At 39.4% G+C, this 22,028-nt stretch overlaps 2 protein-coding genes across 8 annotated transcripts in view; one reads left to right on the top strand and one right to left on the bottom strand.

Annotated features, from left to right (window-relative positions):
• Nucleotides 1–22,028, top strand: part of GLYAT (glycine-N-acyltransferase) — a 182,317-nt gene that overhangs the window by 12,913 nt on the left and 147,376 nt on the right. The window lies entirely within an intron of this gene.
• The window catches only part of LOC100895047 (glycine N-acyltransferase-like protein 1), a 113,998-nt gene continuing 92,421 nt past the window's right edge, over nt 452–22,028 (bottom strand). For 4 of the 7 annotated variants that reach the window (XM_009008173.5, XM_054240915.2, XM_078341105.1 and 1 more), the window contains 6 exons: nt 14,294–14,415; nt 10,508–10,627; nt 9,727–9,834; nt 2,319–2,445; nt 1,864–2,041; nt 452–1,604 (listed from right to left, as the gene is read on the bottom strand). In XM_009008173.5, coding sequence (XP_009006421.1) covers nt 1,199–1,604; nt 1,864–2,041; nt 2,319–2,445; nt 9,727–9,834; nt 10,508–10,585 — 897 coding nt within the window. In that variant the 5' untranslated portion in view covers nt 10,586–10,627; nt 14,294–14,415 and the 3' untranslated portion in view covers nt 452–1,198. The remainder of the gene's footprint in view (nt 1,605–1,863; nt 2,042–2,318; nt 2,446–9,726; nt 9,835–10,507; nt 10,628–14,293; nt 14,416–22,028) is intronic. The other 3 variants (XM_054240919.2, XM_078341106.1, XM_054240920.2) reach the window with 2 other exon arrangements.

Raw genomic sequence — 22,028 nt, 5'->3', positions numbered from 1 at the left:
AATTAGAAAGTTCTTATGATAGTGCATGGCACATGTCCTTTCCATCATCTGATTTTTCTGCTTTTTTTGTGTGGCTCACTCCTACTCACTCTCCAGTCCTCATCTCCGAGGTCACTTCTCCCTGGAATGCCCCTGATCCCTGATCATACCCTCAAGATAGCCATGGTACAAACACCAAAGGCTGAATTTATAACCAGACTCACAGGAAACACTTTGCCCTATGCTGTGCTTCCCTAATGATGAGGAAGTGAGAAAGGAGGCACAACAAATGTCATTCCCATAGCAGAGGCCTCAAGTCCAGCAGACTCGATTCTCTGGATTTACTTTTCTGCATAACAATGATGAAATGTAGCCCAGGAAAGCCATTTGTTTAGGCTTCACCTTTTCTACTTTTCTAGTCACTAAACTAAGAGACGGATTCCATTCTTTAGAGTAGCCATTGCCTCATAGATCCATAAATAGCAGGGCTATTTATTTACAATAAAGTATCCATATAGATTAGGAATTTTCTATTGACCAATTTCATTAAAGTCCTTCATTTATCTTCCAGATAGTAGATTATATCAACCAACTTTCATAAAGAGTTCTAATTCCCAGAGGTAAGAACTGAGCCTGGCTTTCTTTTCTTTTTTTTTTTTTGAGACGGAGTTTCGCTCTTGTTACCCAGGCTGGAGTGCAATGGCGCGTCTTGGCTCACTGCAACCTCCACCTCCTGGGTTCAGGCAATTCTCCTGCCTCAGCCTCCTGAGTAGCTGAGATTACAGGCACATGCCACCATGCCCAGCTAAGTTTTTTGTATTTTTAGTAGAAACGGGGTTTCACCATGCTGACCAGGATGGTCTCGACCACTTTACCTCGTGATCCACCCGCCTCGGCCTCCCAAAGTGCTGGGATTACAGGCGTGAGCCACCGCGCCCGGCCCTAGCCTGGCTTTCTAGTTACACGTCTGCTGGTAACCCCACCCTTCCTCACAACGCTGATGCATATTTAAAGACTATACCCTTCCCTGCCTCTTGCTTGGATTGTAAGCTCAAGAGTATGGCAGTGTCTTTTAACATCAATGTGATAAGAGTCCCTGGCACATCATAAATACCAAACAAACATTTGTAAGTGAAGACAGCTATTCTGTGGTGTCTGCTTTAATATTACAAGATGGCTTGCCCAAGATTGCTAAGCAGCTTCATTGTCTAAAATGGAACTAGATCTGTGGGTAGCAGGTCCATTGGTGCCACTCACAGGCGGCCTCAAAGAAACCATTTTGCTTCACAGATCTACGGGAGTCTTCATTAAATTCTAGCACAGAGAGGTAAAATGGAATATTATTCTGACGCAGATATTTCTTGAATTGCACCATTGTCTGTCTCATCTTGCCTTTCTTTCGGTATCTTTCCATGCTATAGGCCATTCCTAATTCACAAGAAGGGTCCATGGTTACCCATGAGACAGGGATCCCCTCTGGGCCCAGCACACAGGCTGTTGGCAGGGCTTCTATGCAGCGCTTGATATAACGCAGGCTCCTTTCATTCTTCCCTCGCCTCCACCTGTCATTTACCAGCCCAGAATAAGAGACATCCAGCTGAGCATACTTAAAATCGGGAGTTTCGCTGTAGAAAACAAAAAGAAAGACAAAAGCTTTCATCCCCGCTCCTGTAGTTTCTGGGTGCCATCCCATTCTAGAGATCCCAGGCACTCTTCTTGTTTAAAGACCCACCATTGCAAAGTTGTGAATTTTGACCATTGAAAACCTTTATTCATCCCAAGGTATGAATTCATCCTGTCTTCACTCCAAAACTGATTTATGTGAATTACAAAAATGTACAAGGAAGAGCAATTATATAAATGATCAGCACATGTATTTTGTACCTCTCAAATTCAACATCTGGGTGGCCTGTCTCAGCCCAGCTTCCAAACTTGCTTTTATTGGAGGCATTGAGGTTCAGGATATCTTCTGTAATAAAGAGGATTGCCCTTGAATGCTCTACCTTCACTGACTTTGAAAATGCAGCCACTCTTATCCCCTCACCTAAACTTCCTTGAAAACCTGGAAAGAAAGACAATAGAGCAGTGTTGTCAGACGTGGAGTTTTCTATTTACACTGCTCCCACCTGATTAATACCTCAATGCTTAGCAGTTTACAAACTTGAGTTTACCCCGCAATCAGCTAAAGTCCTTGTCACAACACAGATTGCTCTACCTCTCCCAGCCCCCAGTCTCTGTGAACTTACATTTCTAATGAGCTCTTAGGTGAGGCTAATGCTATTAGTTGAAGACTCAATTTGAGAAGCACTGCTGCTTGCCCATTTCTTCAGACTCCTCACCTTGGATTTGGAGTATCTGTTTCCAGTTTATGATCTCACAATTTTTCAAAATTTCTTGTGATTTTTGAGGCTCTTTGGAGAATATACGATATACATTTGTGTATAAATCCATGTCATCAGTCATCTCCTGTATAGGATGGTGAAAGTTCAGGTCATTCCTTTGAACTTTTTCTACACCTCTCACTGATGTCAATTATTAGAAAAATTAAATTTCAAAAGACAATTTTAACAGTGGCCCACAATGGCTGCAGTTGGGGACATGGATAATAAAACTTAGGCCTATAAGCTACCACTGGCCTCTTGCCTGTGTAACTGTAGGTTGTTAAATATTTCCCTGACAGGTACTGGCTATAAACCTGGTTATCAGATACAGAACAAAGACACGATGAAATCAGTCACCCTCCACCAGGCCTTAAGATGCCTCACCTTTCTCCCTACCAACTCAACTGCACACTTACCTTATCCTATTTATAGCATCACCAAGCACCCAGCAGAATCAAAAGAATGCAACAGTTGCTTTTCTCCCTGCTTCTCTCACCACCTGTGCCACACGTATCCCTTTGTTATATATACTGTGTCCCATGTAACGTGTGGGACACATTCTGGGTTCTACTGAGTCTATGTTGCTAGGATTAAGTCCTTAAACTTGAACAAATTCAACTGTGATTTCTGTAAGTTTTAGTGCCGACTGTTTCACCAGACACGTAGAATCTATAGTATCCTAGAATCAACAATGTCCAGGGCAGGGGCAAGACACTTCAGTGAATATAAACATTAACGAGACATTGCCTTTTCCCAAGGATATAGGATATCAGCCTATTTGAAGAGTGGCGCTGTCTTTACAGCCAGAAGCCCACAAAATAGAATGAAGTAACTGAATTTTTGGTAGCACTCTGGGTAATTTATGTGGTGTTAGACTCATAGGTTTGAGAGAAAGAGACTTGTGATCCCATTCTGACAAGCCACATACTTCAAGGGAAGATGAGCACCTGTTTCTGAGGGGAAATATAAACAATAAATGTGAGAGTTTTAGCAGTGAGTGTATTAATAGTATGTTGGAAGTTGTATTGTTAAAGAGTAAAACAGAAAACAATGTAACTAATTTTAAAGAAACCTTCAAGAATTTGGAGGTGCTTTTATAAATGCAAGTTCCTGAATATGGCCAAAACCAAAACCTCAGTAAATTTAAAATAGTAGATGTTTTCAAAGACCCAATTGTAAAAGAATGACCAAAAATAGCCAAGTACATATCCAAAGAATTATAAAAATATCAAAGTAAACTAGAATAAAACAAATGGAACAATTTAAAAAATGAAAGCCAGAAATAATGAAATGGAGAACAAGACATAGTGCAAAGGATATATAAAGCCAAAAGTTCATTTTTAAATGGCAAAAGAGAGAGAGGAAGAAGAAGAAAGAGAGACATAAACTGCTGGTAAGTCTTTTTAAGGAAATACAAGAGGAAGAGAAAACAAACAAACAAAAAGCATAAAGTGTGAGAAATGAGAATGGAAACAGAGAAAAGAACAAAAGAATTATAATAGAAGAGTATATGCTACCCCACAGCAACATATTTACTGATAAAAGAAATGAATGTTATCCCTCAAGAATAAACTATCAAAATTGACTTTCAAAAACTAGAAAACCTCAACAAACTAATAGAAAATGTCAGAATGAAATTAAATATATAACGTCTAGAAAGTAGACAAGGATTATGGCAACATGTCTATGTTGCCACAAAGGACATGATTTTCTAGGTTCATCCATGTCCCTACAAAGGACACGAACTCATCGTTTGTGATGGCTGCATACTATTCCATGGTGTATATGTGCCACATTTTCCCTGTTCAGTCTATCACCGGTGGGCATTTGGGTTGGTTCCAGGTCTTTGCTACTGTAAACAGTGCTGCAATGAACCTGGAAACCATCATTCTCAGCAAACTGACACAAGAAGAGAAAATCAAACCCTGCATGTTCTCACTCACAGTTGGGTGTTGAACAATGAGAACACATGGACACAGGGAGGGGAGCCTCACATACTGGGGTCTGTCGGGGGGAAATAGGGGAGGGACAGTGGGCGTGGGGAGTTGGGGAGAGATAGCATGGGGAGAAATACCAGATATAGGTGATGGGGAGGAAGGCAGCAAATCACACTGCCATGTATGTACCTATGCAACAATCTTGCATGTTCTTCACATGTACCCCAAAACCTTAAATGCAATTAAAAAAAACAGTTAAAAGAAAACAAAGAAAAAAAACCAAAGGACATGATTTTATTCTTTTCTGTTTGCAGGGTAGTATTCCATAGGAATACACGTTTCTTTATCCAATCTACCATTGATAGCCACCTGGGTTGATTCCATGTCTTGGCTATGGTAAACAGCATAGCAATGAACACACAAGTGCATGTGTCATTTTGGTAGAACAATTCATTTTCTTTTGAGTATTACCTAGTAATGGCATATTTGGGTCGAATGGTCACCTGATTTAAGTTCTCTAAGAAATTTCCAGACTGCTTTCCACAGTGCAATAATCCTAAGCAAATTAATGCTAGGACAGAGAATCAAATATCACATGTTCTCACTCATAACTGGGGCTAAGCATTGAGCACACATGAGCATAAATGTGGGAGAAACAGACACTGTAGACTACTAGAGGCAAAGGGGCTGGGTTAGAAAACTACTTGTTGGGTACTATGCTCATTACCAGGGTGATGGGATCTGTCTGTACTCCAAGACTCAGCATCATGCAATATTCCCATGTAACAAATCTGCACATGTGCCCCCTGTATCTAACAGGAAAGTTGAAATTAAAAATAATAAAAAGTAGCCAAAATAAGATTATTTTACATTTAAGTTATATGTAAGCCAAAAACAAACACATAATGTTAATAGTAGACTTTGGTAATAGATGAAAAGATCCCAGTGCCAAATCTGGTAAAGAAATAACAAAAAGAGAGTTATTGACCATATTCCCTTATGAAGACAGATGTAACAATTCTGAATAAAATATTCACTAGTACATCAAAAGAATGTGAACACGAACAGCTTGCTTTAGAAAGGCCAGAATGGCTTTGATTGGAAGAGCTTTTAGTGTAATAAACTAAAGGAGGGAAAATTACATATGAGTATATAAATTACAAAATGAAAAGAAAAAAATAAAGTAACAAAATTTACCCTCCATTCTAAACATAAGTTCTGTGAAAGCAGGGACAAAAAGAAAATGCTCTAAACTTGTAATTCCACATGTAATCAAATGTAATCCAAATGTAAGCTGTTATAGCCATTTGATTAAAATCAGGAATGAGACAAGGATAGAAATGTTACTGTTAGTCGGTATTGTTTTCTTAGGTTGTACATTATGCAGTAAGGCAAGAAACCAAAAACCCATACAAATATTGGCAAAGAAGAAGCAAATTACTTTGTTTGTAGAAAATCCAAGAGACTTTGACAAAAAACAAAAACAAATAACAACCCACACAAACAGGATTTTAAAGAATAGTGTGAATATATTTGGAAATAAAGAATACAAATAAAAAGAAATAACCAAATATTAATGCTCAGAAATAGAAACAGAAAAATAATTCAATAGGCTTAACAAATAGTATAAAATACCTGAGGGTAAACTTAATGGAAAATCATGTAGTTCACCACAGGAAAACACTAAAGTTTTACCAGATGACATAGAACAGAAACTGAAAAAAATGAGAAAAGACCATATTTCTAAATGAAAAGATTTAGAATCCTTCCACAATTGTCTAAAAACAATTATCACAAAAATCACAAAATATCAATCCTTCCACAATTGTCTAAAAAGCTCACTCCAATACCAATCACAATTACAACAGTTAGTTGGGGTAGCTGGGGGGGAACTGGAAAAATCGGTCTATGTTCATATAGCTCTTAAGTCTATTAGAAATAGGAAAGTAATAGGGTGATTTGCTTTATTAGATATTAAAATTTGCCACAAAACCACTGAAATAGCATAAGAAAAGACTAGAAACAAGTACTGAAATAGTTATGAAATATATAAACATGTGACAAAATAGACACTTACGTTTTAGTAGTGGAAAGACATATTTCATAAATAATACTAACATAATTAGCCAGCCATAAGGAAGAAAAATATAAAAGAATGGTAATTCATGGTATTCAAAAATATATTTCAAATAGAATTAAGATTGAAATGTCAAAAGTAAAAATTAACTTACTGTAAGACAAAATAAGAAAACATTTGTATGATCTTGGAGTAGGAAAAATCTTCCTAATTATTAATAAAAAAGCAACAAAACCTAAGAAGTCATAGTGAAAAAGATAATATATTTGATTCATTTGATTACATTGAAATTAAATATTTCTTCATGTCAAAATCTCCATCAATAAAATAAAAAATAATTCTAAATTGGGCAACAAATTTGTAGCATACACATGGTATTAGTATTCCTAGTATCCACAACACTTATAGAATTTTAAGAATGACACAAAACCCCAGTGTAAAAATGGTCAAACTATATAAAGAGTTTAGAAGTAAACCCCAAATGACTAATAAACACGTGAAAATATAATATGTTCAACAACACTAGTCAGGGAAATGCAAAGTAAATCTACAATAAGATGCCATTTTCACCCACCAGTTTGTCATAAATTAAAAGAGGGATAACATCCAGTGCTGGTGGAAATATGGAATTCTTCCATATATTGCTAATGGAAATAAAATTGTAGAACCCTTTGGGAAGGTAATCTGGAAATGCCTATTTAGAAAAAGATAAACTCTGACTTGGAGATATCCCTTTTGGAAATCAATTGTATTGAGGAAAGTTTCCAGGGTGTAAAGACATGTGTACAAGGATGTTTACTGAAGCATTGTTTGTAGTGGCAAAGTGCTATAAAAAATTTGAACCCAATAGCAGAAGAATGACTGACTAAATAGCATTGCACTGACTCTATGGAATACCACAATTATTAAAATGAATATGTTAGTACTGCATTGATTCACCCAAAGGGATGTCCATATGTTAAAGGCAAACTAAAAAGTGATGACAGAAGAGATCATCAGTGAATATCACTTTGTGTGTTAATTTGGGCGAAGACACTGATTACCCGAACGGGTAGAAAAGAAGGAGAGGAGGGAAGGGGAAGTGAGAGGTTAATTAACTTCTTCAAATCATGTTGGGGTTTTCCACTTGCATAATCATCACATGTTATCTTTTTGATTAAAAACCAACAAAGAAAATATTAATTTTTTTCTAGATAAATTCTCCTGCATTCCACCCTAAAAAAATTCTTATTCAAAATCAAACTGACTTTCAATACTGAAAGAAACATGGCATGCTGCGGAATCAGATGAAATGAATGTTTCCAAGTAAATTGCATCAAATTTCATTCTTTCCATTTTTTTCTTCGTATATGTGTGCTGTGGAACTTTTATATTTTAGTATTTTTTATTGACTCATTTTATAAAAACTAGCCTTGTTCAAGCAATGCCTATATAAAGTCATGGTTTTTTTTTTTTTTTAGATGGAGTTTCACTCTTGTTACCCAGGCTGGAGTGCAATGGCGCGATCTCGGCTCACCGCAACCTCCGCCTCGTGGGTTCAGGCAATTCTCCTGCCTCAGCCTCCTGAGTAGCTGGGATTACAGGCGCGCACCACCATGCCCAGCTAATTTTTTGTATTTTTAGGAGAGATGGGGTTTCACCATGTTGACCACGATGGTCTCGATCTCTTGACCTCGTGATACACCCGCCTCGGCCTCCCAAAGTGCTGGGATTAGAGGCGTGAGCCACAACGTCATGGTTTAATGCTGTAGTTACATTGCTAAAATACACATAATAACTACAAAGTTACTGAAGTAAAAAGAAATATTTGACCTCCTGCAGTTATTTAGCATATCACACTTTGAAGAAATTGGAACGTGGAATTTAATAAACTAAGCATTAATCTTCCATTCCAAATTGTCAGGAAGCCAGAAGATCAAAAGAACATCCCTAGGGAAGGTGTTAGGCTCAGCCTGGTTCCCGCCCCCTTTACCCCTTTGCTCCTCAAGCTAGGGCCACTTTGTCACTTTCTGCATCCCAATCCTTACCCACTTTGGAAACTAGTCTTGACCTGAGGTGGCTTATTATTACTTGTGGACTCGGTGTCTATACCGGCATGAAGCTAGGCTGGCGATGAGGCTTTAGTTCCCTAACTAGATGTGCATGAAACACACACACAGACAAAGGGGAAGTCTTTAGGGCAAAAAATAGACCTAGGTTTGTATTAATATTTCAGCTTGTTTATTCCTTGTGGATGTCCTCAGCCAATATGGCTAATTATGATAAATATGATCTACAATTAGGTGCTATGTACTGTCTTTGATATATAGTATCTCATTTAAACCTTGTGTAATCCTCTGAAGAAGGTCCTCTTACTTTTCCCATTTTATCAGATGATGAAACTCAGAGAAAGGCCTGTGGGTATTTACTTAGTAAATAGGTGTAGTAAAACTAGTAAAACTGGCAGAGTCCACTGAACTTGAATTCAGATTTGGCAATGCTTTACTATCTGTATCCAGCAGCTACATGACTTAATATTTCTCAGTGTCATTTCCTTATCTCTAAGTTGGAGATATTAATGCTCACTTCATAAGATTGTTCTGATGGTGACATTCACTAACAAGAGAAGTGCTTCCACATAATTGATACACAATAGTTATGAGACACTTCCCTGGTTCCTGAGAAACAATGAAAAAAAACCAAACAGGGTCTAACCTTGTTGCCCAGGCTGGAATACAGTGGTGTGATCCTGGCTCACTGCAGCCTTGACCTTCTGGGGCTCAAACCATTCTCCAGCCTCAGCCTCCTTAGTAGTTAGGACTATAGGCATGCGCCACCACACCCTGGTAATTTTGTTTATCTTTTGTAGAGATGAGGTCTCACTATTTGCACAGGCTGGTCTCTAACTCTTGGCCTCAAGTGATCCTCCTGCCTTGGCCTCCCAAAGTGCTGGGATTACGGGTATAAGACACCATGCTCAGCCCTGAGAGGTAATTTTTACTAGTAGACTTCTGCTTTGGTTTTTGTTTCTAAGTCACTGTTCTGACATCTCAGACACCCAACTTCCCCTGTAAATTGGCCTCTTTTCAGCCCCTGCAGGTGATCACTGCCACCTCAAAGGCGCCTTAATCTGTAAGTGTCAGCCTTGACCTTTTCTTCTTCTCCCCGCTCCACCCTCTTTCCCAGATGAATCCTGTGCTTTACAGGAAGGGTGGGAACACGTGACACTCCTGCAAGGTGCCAAGTACTGAAGGAGTGTTTTAAAATACTCACATTTCCTTTCACCCTATAAGCAGCTGTAGTGTCTGAACTGGTCCGTTCCTCAGGCCCTTTGTACCTGCCTGGCTCCACCAGTCCCTGTCTGTATGCATACCTGTTTTTGAGGCCGGATAATAACCATCCGATACTCAGGCCAGGAGTCCACCAGCACCTCCAGGTTGAAGGGGTTCCCGTGATTGATGTGATACACAGAGCCATACACCTGAAGGAGGGATGCAAAGGACTAGGAGAGGTTAAGATGTCCAGAGATGGGGATTTGGATGTGAAGAGGAAGAGAAAAACGGAGGTTGAGAGATGGTACTGGGACAAAGTCAGTGACAGTGAAATGAGCAGCATCTCCAGGACAATACTGATGGATGTGAAGTCACCAGCAAGCAGGCAGAACTCACAAGTAGGTGTCCTTGTGATACCAAAGAGCTACTGTGCACTAGCTGGGCACTTGGCAGTGCTCTTAACACTTACATTGTGTGGATTTATTTAGGGTCTACAACAATTTTAAGAAGTCGGTGCTAATGTTATTCCCATTTCATTGATGAAAAGATCAAAGGTAAAGGCATAGCGTCGCACGAAGCCATGTGACTAGAAAATGGCAGCCTAGGAATGCATATCCATTCAGTCTGGCTCCAACACTATGCTTGTAGCCACCATTCTCCACCGCCTCTCCAAATGAATGACAAAACCTGCAGAGTGGGCCTAGCTGCCTCTTCCCAAGGAGAAGCAGCAGCTCTTGACATGCCTCCTTCATCCCCAACCTCATCCTGTTTCCCAGCTTCAACCCTCTGCAGAAAGTCAGGAAGGACCAGAATCACAAGCCTGCTCTTTTCTCATCCTCAACACCCCTACTCCCATAGCCTGACCTCCCACTATTCCCCAACCTTCAGGGACTCAGGGATGCTCCTGGCCAAGGATTTGTATAGGGCCAGCAGCTTCTGGGAATTATTCAGTAGGATCATTTTGTGGGATGCTTCAGTCCTTGAGTCCTTCAAGAAGAAACTCTGAAAAGATAAGAAGTGAAGGGAAAATGTTAAGGGACTAAATGAATTTAAGATGCACTTTATCCATCTCCATTCAAATAGCACTCAGTGACGTAGTGACTGTTAGTATCATCCTCATTCCGAATACACCAAAGCTCAGAGAGACTAAGAACATTTCTCAAGTTCTTACAGAGATAAATGCCAGAGTCAGATTTTGAAACCATATATGAATGGCTCCAAAACCCATGCCCTGCCTCTCTGGTGGAACGAATTAAAAGTGAATATTAAGAGTTCTGTGAGGTTCCCAATGCCTGTAGAGAACACTCTACCACCACCATCATCATAACCTTTTCCCTGTATTTTGGTCATCAGATGCCTGAGAAGTCTTTCATCTGGAATAGAAAATATCAGCCCTCTAAGAACAGCTGTGACTGGAAAACTTAAGAGCAGGACTTGGCATAGATTTTATTTAATTTCTTAGGGCTAAATATTTCAGACCTATGGCCATTTTGAAAGTTGTTCCAGTTTCAATGCAAAAAAGAAAACATGGAAAATTTTTGACACCTATCTATAAACTTCTGTTGAAGTAACATTCAGAATTCTTAGAAACATGCCAATAATTTACCAATAACTTGGAGAAGGTTATCATCACAACTGATAGGTTCAAAGCTTAGGCTGGTTTCAAATTTTAGTTCTGCCTCCTACTTCTTTGTTAGCTTGCTTAACCAATCAGAACCTTTAAGTGTTTTCTCACCACTTTGGAACGGGAAATTAGAAATTTCCAGAGTAATGAGATTACACAATGTAATACATATAAAATGTGTAGCATTATACCTGGCATAAAGTAAGAACAGTATTTAACATATGTTATTTTTAAAATTGATTTCATATTAATCAACATGTCATGTATAGATTTAGCAGTTATATCTAATGATGTAAAAATAATAAAAAAATGTAAAGAACTTACAAAGTTAATTAATGTAAGAGAAAGAACCCACGTATCAGTTGTTTGAAACAGTCATTAGTAAATTAGTTAATACAGATGTTTGAAATTTTGTATCCATGAAGGTGAAATAGTTCCAAATATGTGTTAAATAACAGGCAAGGTGAAACAGATTTTGTCTTCTCTGCGGTCAAAGGCCTCAAAGTTAAACTACGTTCTGTAGCTAGATGAAGCAATGTTTAAACAAAAGCATCCTTTTGCAAGAGCTTAGAATTTCTGAACATTTGAATACTCAAAGAACTTTTAGTAAATAGAACTGGATCTCTGACATGAGCTTATCTCGCGTCTGACTCTGCTGTTCTTACAGCTGTCAAAAAAGCTGGTGCTTTTCCCCCACCTCCAAGTGCTTTCTTTGCTCTGTTTTTCTCCTGATTTAACTAGAATTGCCCTTACCCATGTGTTTTACTATGGTCTTTTCTTTTGAACTTTTGGTCAAGATTTTAGAAGTTTTAATTCAAGATTTACCATGTTGTATCACTACTTGCAAAACAAAACAAAACAACTTGTATTTTATTTGTCCTGAGAACACTGTAGCCTGGGCTAATACATGCGAACAACCCCTACACCTATCAGCTGTCACATCTTTGTCCAAAATACCTCTCCTATCCATTCCCTACTCCATCCCCTCACAATGACCTTAGTTCAGAATCCCTTTGTCCTTGCACTTAATATTGTTCTTATGACCCCACCCTGGCCTCAGCTTCTAACATCAACCCGCCAAATTTTTCTCTACCCATATTCTTACCATCAACATTTCTTTTCTAAATCAGGAACCTGCTAAAAGCCTGGGTAGACCCCTCCCCACACTCTTTTAAAAAGTTGTTTTAAAGTACACATAACGGAAAACTTACCATTTAACTATTTTTAAGGGTACAACTCAGCAGCATTATGTATATTTGCAATGCTCTACAAGCATTACCACTATCCATTTCCAGAACGTTTTTGTCATCCCAACCATAAACTGTACCCATTAAAACACAGTTACTAATTCCTTCTCTTCCTAGCCCCTGGTAACTTTTATTTTACTTTATGTTTCTAGGAATTTGCCTATTCTAGGTACTTCATATAAAGGGAATCCTACAGTATTTGTCCTTTGGGGTCTGGCTTATTTCACTTAGCATAATGTTTTCAAGGTTCACTTATGTTGTATCATGTGTCAGAATTTCATTCCTTAACTGCAATAATTTTCCATTTTATATGGAAAATAAGTTTAAAGTCCACTTAAGAAAAATAATAACTTTGTGAATGACAGTAAATACGAGTAGCACACAGTCAGTCAGTAGTCACTGTGAAGCCTGTAGAGAAGCAATTATAATAAATAATGGGTAAAAATGAAAAGTAACTTGTACATATCTACCAAAAATGTGTATGCATGTGGACAAGGACTCAAAGGGAATAAACATACAATTGTTTTTGGGTGGTGAAAGTATGTGTGATTTATTTCCTATTTCAGAATTTTCTTTAGTACCATTGACATATTTTTATTTTTATGCAAGTTTGAAAAAAACGTGGAAGGAAATGGAACCATAGTTAAAGATAAGAATTATGAAAACAGAAGAAATGCTATTTTTCTTTCTTTTTTCCCAGCAGTCCCATCAGCTATCAAGTTTTCCTTTTTTTTTTTTTTTCAGTGGGGAGGAAAAATCTCCTCATGTCCACCATTCTGTTCCTGCCCCATCCAATCACCTGCAAAGCGTTTAGTTTGCAGTGAATGCCTAGAATGAGTTGTCAGACCATTCCAGCTGAGCAGGGTGGGAAGCAATTCTGAGAATGGCGCCAACTATTAACTACAAACATCCACTAGCCGGCCATTTGCAGTCGGTTACTGAGGCACCTGTGACTTTGTACAACACTCAAACCGCATTCTCAGGAGGCTGTTTTCAGTGTTTCTTATCACACCACACACTCCACTCCCTGTCCTGTTTTCAGGGTCATGGAGTTTCACTCTCATGCACAAATACATACACAGATTGCCTCAGTATTCTTCCATGCCTGACCTCAAATGCCTTGTGCATAAGCTTGAATGTGTTGCCGTGCACCTCAACATCACCCACAGCTGTCAACAAAGACTGCAAGGCAGATTATTCCAAAGAGAATAGCAGTTGACATTCCATAATGCCAAACCCTTTCTTAGCCAAATGGGACTTTACTGAGAGCCCTGTTTTTGGAATATACTTCAGTGCATTGTTGTTCATTCAGAACGTTCCACTGTAAGTTATCTTTAGTAAGATTTTGCTGTTTCTGTAAGACTTTGCTGCCTCCCAGACCTAATGTATAGCCCAGAAGGAACTCTTTTCCAGAAATTAAGGATCCCACTTTTACCTAAAATATTGGCTTTACTCTCAGGTTCTCTTGATTAAGTTAAGAATTTACCTACCTCGGTGCATAAGAAAAATGAAAGAAAGGCATAAGTCACAAAAACCCCTGTGAATTTTCAAGAGCCAAATGTTGTAACTCCTGCAACATTACTGCTTACTACCAGTTCTTTTCTGACCCAGTCAGATGTAAGAGGCCTCTAAGTGGATCCAAGCCAGTCCATTCCCAGACCAAATTCGTGTCTAACTGGACCCAGTCCAGTTTTTGTTGCAACTCCAAACCCATTCTGAATCAGAAATTTGCTGAAAGAAACTCAGAGAGCTCAAAACACAAATGTGTGAAGTTAGGAAATGTGAGTGGGAGCTTACCTGTGAGCCTCAACTGCTCTGAGAGATCAACGGGCACAAGAGGATCCTGCAGGTACCTTCCGTGTTCACTCAGCACTCTTGGGGGTTACCAGAAACTCCACTTCAGATCCTGCTTCTGACACCTGATTAAAGAAAAACTTCAGCTAAGTTAAATTTAAAGGAGTTTAATTGAGCAATGAACAATTCGTGAATCCAGCAGCCCCCAGAATCACAGCAGATTCACAGAGGCTCCAGGGGTGCCTCATGGTCAAAACAAATTTATAGACAAAAAAAGGTAAAGTGACGTACAGGAAGTGAGGTAAAGAAACAGTGAGATTGGTTACAACTGGCCGTTTGCCTTATTTGAACAAAGTTTTAACATCCGGCATTCTATGAGTGGTTGAAGTATGGCTGCTGGGATTGGCCAACACTCAAGTACTTTTCCAGGTGCACACTACTAAATTAGGTTTTCAATTTTGTCTACTAAGCTAGGTTACAGTTCACCCACAAGGACTCAAATGTAGAAGTACAGAGTCCCTTTTGGGCCATATGTAGTTTGCTTTAACACTTTGCAGCAAAATTTATTGAAAGGATTGTCTATACAAGCTATCTCCAATCCCCCTCCTAATCTTATCTAATTGGGTTTTTGCCAATATCATTCTACTGAAACACTTTTTAAAGCCATCAATGGTCTCTATGTTATTAAATCCAATGGTCCATTATTGCTCTTCATCTGAATAGATCATTTTTGAATGGAATGTCTTCACTTGGTTTCCAATACAACACACTCTCTTGGTTTTCCTTTAACTTCATTGATTACTTCTTCTCAGCCTCTTCTGTGGACCTTCTTTTCTCTCACATTTCCTAATTTTGGATTACTTCAGATTTGAATCATTGGCCCTCCACACTTACTCCCTGGTGATCCCAATTGGTCCCATGGCTTTAAAAGCGAATCTACATGCCAATGACTAACAGTTTATATTATTACTCAAACTCTTTTCCAAACTCAAGACATATATCTAATGGCCTGGTTGACATCTCTTGGATTCCATCCAATTGCCATCTCAGACTCATTATGTCCTAGATCAATCTCCTTATCCACCCTCTCCACCCAGCCTAGTTCACCTATAGTCTTTCTCAACTTAGTTGATGGCAACTCTTTCTTTTCACTTGTTCAAATAAAAACTCTTGGATTTATTCTTAAGTGTCTTTTCCCCTCTCACTTTACATCCAATCCATTATGACATCCTGCTAATTTTGGTTGGGAGAAAATTCTTCATGGCCCCTCACATTTCTGCATGTTTTATGAGCAGAGACATTGACAGCCTTTGCTCCTCTCTTTTCAAGATGTTTGAAAAGAGGGCAGCTTGGAAGCTGGAGATACTGCTTTTTTCTAAAGCAGAGGGCAGGTTTGCTTACTGTTCATTGTAAGAAAGACAATGTCTCCCTCTGGAGCAAAGTTCAGACAGGTTTGTTTGGAGTTCATTATAAAACATCTAGGTTCCCTAAATTCAGGCTCCTTGACTGCAAAACACATCTATTGCATTGCAACATTAATATGCCTTTCTGTGTTTCCTCTGTAGGACTTGTGCAGCAAGACGGACTGACACAAACACAGCAATAATTCTGCCTGTTGAATGAGTCATAAAATCCTGTTTTGACCCAGGAGGCTTGTGTCATCTGCCAGCATTTATGAAACTGTGCACCAAGTAGGGTAAACTTTTAGATGCTTCACAGTTTTTGGCGGTCTTTTCTGGATGGAGAAAGTCTTTAGTCTTTTCTCAATGGAAAACCAGAATGCTCCTTTTAAAACAAAAGCCGGATTTTGTCATTCCTTTGTGTAACTCCTGCAGTAACTCCCAATATCATTCAGAGAAAGAGATATAAATTCCTTATAACAGCCCTTTAAGTTCTCTGTGACTTAGCCTCCAGTCGCCTCCCTGATATCCCTCCAGTCACATCCCCAACCTCACACTCTTTAGCCTCTCTGCTTCGGCACTTGGCTGTCTTTTTTCTTCTGCCTGCATTCCGTTTTCTCATTAGACCTATAGAAAAGTCAATTTCCTTCTTGAAGTCTTCACCTAAAAGCCACCTGCTCAATGAGGCCTCCTTTGACCATCCTATTAAAAGTTGCAAGTGCTCCCCTAGTCTCTCTGCAATGCTCCTGGTTTTAGTTTTTTGATACTTTTTGAGGGATCTAGGAGTCCTTTACTAAGGAAGAAATTCATATAAAATAAATGGAAGTTTCAAGCTTCAAGACCAGAAGGGTCAATTTCTATGTTCATACAAAAGAAAATGATCTATGGGACTACAGGATAGGTTTCAATTCCAGCGCCAGTGCTAGGTCCGATCTGCCTCAAGTCTGCATAGACACCCCTGTGAGGCTCTGAAACTCTTGGTCATGGCAGGGAATGGGGACTGTATGGCTGAGTATCTGTGGGAGGGTGGTGCAGCCCCACCCTCTGCATATTCTCACAATGTGTCAAGGGTCCCTAGGATGCTTCTTTCATATCAATGTCCTTCATTAACCTTTATCAATGTGAAATTAGGATGCAGCAGCCATCTTAGGAAGACATCTGATAGCTGTTGGCACCTATTCATAAAATCTGAAAGCTTCCTAGGGATTCTGAGGAGCCTTGCCTTTGCAACATCTTTTGGAGGACTTTGGAGAGACCAAAAAGTCAAAGAATCACTCTATCCCAATCCAAGTTATAATATAAAATTCTTTCAAAGTTACCTTGAGGCAGTGACTAGATGCTTGTACATCTCTTCTGTGTAGCAGCACATTCCTGATTTCTGTTCACCAGGGAACTCACCAAGAGACTCTCATACTCTCAAATCTTGGGAACATTTTTTATACCGGAAGTCTTTCTAGGGAAAAAGTTTTCTTTACTAGCTTCTGAGATGACAGGTGGACACTGGGACCTGATGTTCCCCTGAAATACTTGCTCTATCTCAGAATTCCTAATGAAGTTCATCTTGATGGTCCAAAGGAGAACCCTAACTCTTAATTCAGGAGCTTTGGTGATTGAGCAGGTGAAACTCTCAGATGTGACCTTGAACTGATGGTGACTTTCGATATGGTTGCACCTCTCTGTAGCAAAGGAAAGATGTTTTAACTGATTGGTGGCTGGTGGCAAGGCATAGAAGAGCCAAATAAACACAGGTTCTTTTGGATCAAAAAGACTGATAGCACCAATTTGAATAAATCCCAGAAAAGGATGGGGGTTTCTGGAGCTGTTCTGGGTTGGTGATGAAGTTTCAATGCCTCCTGAGCAATGAGGAAGTGGTATATGGTTTTAGCTAGATCAGGGTATTGGGAAGATGTGGGACATGCTTTCTTGGCTTGGGGCATCCTAGAACATTTTAAAGCTCCAAAACCCTCTCATGTGCTCTAGTCCTCTTAGAGTCTAAAGAAGAGAAAAATAAAAATTTTTGGCTATACTACAAAGCAATAGGGGACTCTTCATTGCTCCTAAATATTTTCTTCCCTGATTTTTTCATCTTCTGTTTCCTATTTTTCTACCTCAAATCCAGCTTTTATTATTTGCTTAATTCCTGTGAATGCATTCTCTAAATCCATGTCCTAAAACTGTGGTTAAGAAAGACACCCGATGCCTTCTTCCTTCATCTTTTGTGACCGAAAGTCTGATCTGAGCACCGGCCTAACTTCCTGTAAGAGAGGAGAATCAGACAGGAGGTTTATCAGAGATTGTCTAGTCTCAAGAAAATAAGTCCTGGAAAGTGGACACATGATTGCATGTGCAAAACAGACCAGAACCCAGATGTTCTGAATCCCAAGCCATTGTTCTTTGTTTTGTAGGGTGCTGGTTCCCACTTCGTGATGAATTTTGAATATTGTGGCTCCAAGTATCTCATAATAAGTCTCTTCTACTTGAGACTTTAGTTGAACCAATGACACAAATATTTGATCTGGAAACTTTTCTCTCCCTTCAGCCTGGTACTGGCTTGAATAACTTGTACAACAAGTCCTATTATGTTAGGGGAAAATCCATCCTCAAATATGTATTTTTGTCTTTTCTAGCCCAACATACTATTTGTCTTATTATACTTATCATCAGAAAATCTGAAAGATTCAATAACCATTAGAAATCTGATATACAAGTCATACTTCATGGGGAAAGAGCCCAACAAGTATTTTTCTTCTATTGTCTTTAACTTCCTTTCTTTTTTTTTTTGTAGAACTACTTTTTTGAGGTATAATTAGCATATAAAAGCTGTATGTGTTTAATGTATAAAACCTGATGAATGTAGAGATGAATACATACTCATGAAACCATGACCCCAACGTATGCCATAAATATATTTATCATCTCCAAAAGTTTTGTCTGCTTTATTATTATTGTGTGTATATATGTATGTGTTTGATAAGATCATTAACATAAGATCTGCCATCTTTCTTTCCAAATTAGCAGAATACCTGACCCTGAGGCTGCTGAGGCACTTTTAAAATCATTATACAGAAATCTGGCTAGATGCTGTAAAACTGGACATCAGCAAAATGTCAGAATGGAACTTTCTGGCACTTATTCTTGCACAGAAACATCAACTTAAATAACTATCTGTGCACAAACCTTCATAAGAGGCAAGGAAACCAGGTGAAAGATTACAGAATCTTAGTGTAGCAGAGGAATAAGAAAAGATGAATTGAAGAGCATAGGAAGAACACTTTTGCACTACTGTGTCACCCCTCCCACAATATCAGGCAGCAAAGCACAGACAGAGACAACCTTTGTGTGGAAGAAGAAAAGGGAATTGGGCACTGAACTTTGCCTTGGACCCCAACACAGAGGCTACTTCAGTAAAACCCAGTAATAGGTATGCCTGTATGGCCCCAAACTCTAGGCCAGTACCTGCAGACTGAGCCAGACCAGATCCCACAGCCAGTCTTTTCTGGTGGACTTGGTTTCTGGATATATCCGAATGCTAGGTCTACCCCAGAGCCCTAGGTGTCAGACTGTTCCTGGGACCAGGCCAGCGCCAGACTTCAGGCTCCAGACTGCTTCCAGGACCAGGCTGGCCTCCATAACTCCAGGTTTCAGACTAGCTCCAGGACCAGGCTGGCCCCTATAACTCTACTTACCAGGCCAGTATCCATAGATCCAACCTCCTGTGGATAAAGGCTCTGGGACTGCCTAGCACCAGGCTAGCCCCTGTGGTCTCAGACCTCAAGTCTACCCTAGGTTCCAGACTAGCCCAGAACTAGGTTGGCTCACACAAATCCAGAATTCAGGCCAACCCAATTCCAGGTTAGCATCCCTAGCCCTACCCTTTAGCCAGGTATCTGGCAAGCATCTGCAGATGCAGGCTCCAGGCCTTCCTATAAGGCTAGGCTAGTTTCTGCCACCCCACTGTCCAGGCCAGTTCCTATGGTCCCATGTTCCAGTAGATGGAGGGTCCAGGCTCATCACAGTTGACTCCAGTATTGGGCTGGTGCCTACAGACCCAGTATCTAGGACTGCTTCTTTGGACCTAGGTTCCAATCTAGTTCCTATAGCCCTAGGACCCAGACCAGCCTTTGTGAACCTAGTCTCCATGCCAGCCCCTGATGACCTAGGTTCTAGGCCAGAACTCACACACCCAGTCTCCAGATCATTCCCCAGGTTCTAGACCAGCGCCTGTGGCTCCAGCCACCAGTCTAGCACCTACGGTCTCAGACTCTAGACTGACCCCACCCCACCCCAGCCCTAGGCCAGCTTCAGGATCCAGGCTGTTTTTTGTGACCCATGATCCAATAAACTTAGGGCCCAGTTGTGCTCTATCAGACCAGGTACAGGCCAACTTCAGTAGATCCTGATGCTAGGCTGGTCATCATAAAGGCTCTAGGACCATCTCTGAAGTCTCAGGCTCCCATCTACCAAGATCCCAGGCCCATTTCTCCAGATTCAGGCTCCAGTCCTGCACCAGTACCAGGCCAGTCTCCATGGACTCAGATTCCAAGCTCATCCCAGGAGACCCAGATACTAGGCCCATTCCAGAACCTGGCCATTTCCTGCAGACATAGTCTCAATGCCCACCTCAGAGCCATGGCAACAGCTAGGGACCCAGGCTTCAGTCCAGCACCTATTAGTACAGGCTCTGTGCATGCCCCTATAGACATAGGCTTTACGTTCATCCCCATATACCCAATGAAAAGAGCTACCCCAGTAGATCCAGGCTTCAGGGCCAATTGTACAGATCCAGGAACCAGGCCTACCACCTGCTGACACAGGCACCAGGCCAGCCTGCCTGAGGACTTCAGCAACAAGTTTACCTGCAGACCACAAGAGACACCCTACCAAGAATTGCTGCATGACAGGGAAAGGGGTTTTCCAGATAAAGCCAGTATGCAAGGACTGCAATAAATTTCTTGCTTTTCAAATGTGCGGATAACAATGGATAGTAAGCCTAAAAATCAAGAACAATCTGAGAAAAATGATACCACCAAAGGAAAAAAAAAAAAAAAAAAGGAACACCAATAGCTGACCCTAAAGAAACAAAGGTTTATGAACTGTCTGATAATGAATTTAAAATAATTGTCTTTAAAAAGTTCAGTGAGCTACAAGAGAACACAGATAGATGATTAAAAAGAATAAGAAAAATAATACATGAACAAATTGAAAGTTCAACAAAGAGATAGAAATCATAAAAAAAAAACAAATTCTGGATGTAAAGGACACAATGGTTGAACTGAAAAATTTCATAGAGTTCTTTGAAAGTAGATTTGATCAAGCAGAATAAAGAATCAAAGCATGTCATTTGATATTACTGAGTCAGAGACACAAAAGGAAAAAAAATGAGAAAAAAGTCAAGAAATCTTATGGAATTATGGAACATCATTAAGAACCAATTTACACATCATGTGTGTCCCAGAAAGAGGAGAGAAACAGATAGGGAAAGAAAGTTTATCTGATGAAATAATACAGAATACTTTCCAAATCTGGGGAAAGAAAAATATACAGGTATAGGAACATTAAAGGTGTTTGATAAGATTCAATCTAGTCAGAAATATAAGATATATTTTAATTAAACTGTGAAAAATTAAATAAAAAGATGATTCTGAAAACAAAAGGAGAAAAGAAGCAAATAACATATGACATAATACCAATAAGGCTAATAGCAGATTTATCAGCAGAAACTTACGGCTGAGAGAGTGGAATAATATTATTCAATGTTCTATAGGAAAAAAGTGTCAACCAAAAATACTGTTCCCCCGCAAAAAAGCTGTGTTTTGTGAAGAATGGAGAGATTAAAAACTCTGCCAGGCAAACAAAAACCAAAGGAGTTTATCACCACCAGAACTGTTTTGCAGGAAATGCTACAGGACAAATGTTAGAACACAAAGCAAATAGTAATAAATCTAAGGAGCTGAAATAATATCAATTATCATTCCAGATCAAAATGGTATGAAACTAGAAAGTAATAACAGGAGAACTTTTAGAAAATTCACAAACACATGAAAATTAAATTGCACAATTCTGAACAACAGATATATTAAAGAGGAAATTAAAATGGAAATTTAAAAATATGTGGACACCTGCAAAAATGGAAGCCCAACATACCAAAACTTGTAAGATACATCAAAACATTTACATTAAAGAAGAAGAAAGATCTTAAATAACCTAATGTTACATCTCAAGGAACTATAAAAAGAAAAAACTAAGCCCAAAATTAATAGAATGAAGGAAAAAATAAAGATCAGAGCTGTTAAATTAAATTAAATACAAACTATAAAAACAATAAAAATACAACAAAC

This window comes from Callithrix jacchus, chromosome 10 (assembly GCF_049354715.1).
Source record: "Callithrix jacchus isolate 240 chromosome 10, calJac240_pri, whole genome shotgun sequence".
NCBI lineage: Eukaryota > Metazoa > Chordata > Mammalia > Primates > Cebidae > Callithrix > Callithrix jacchus.
Note: the sequence above shows the minus strand (reverse complement) of the source record. Positions and strands in the feature narration are given on the sequence as shown.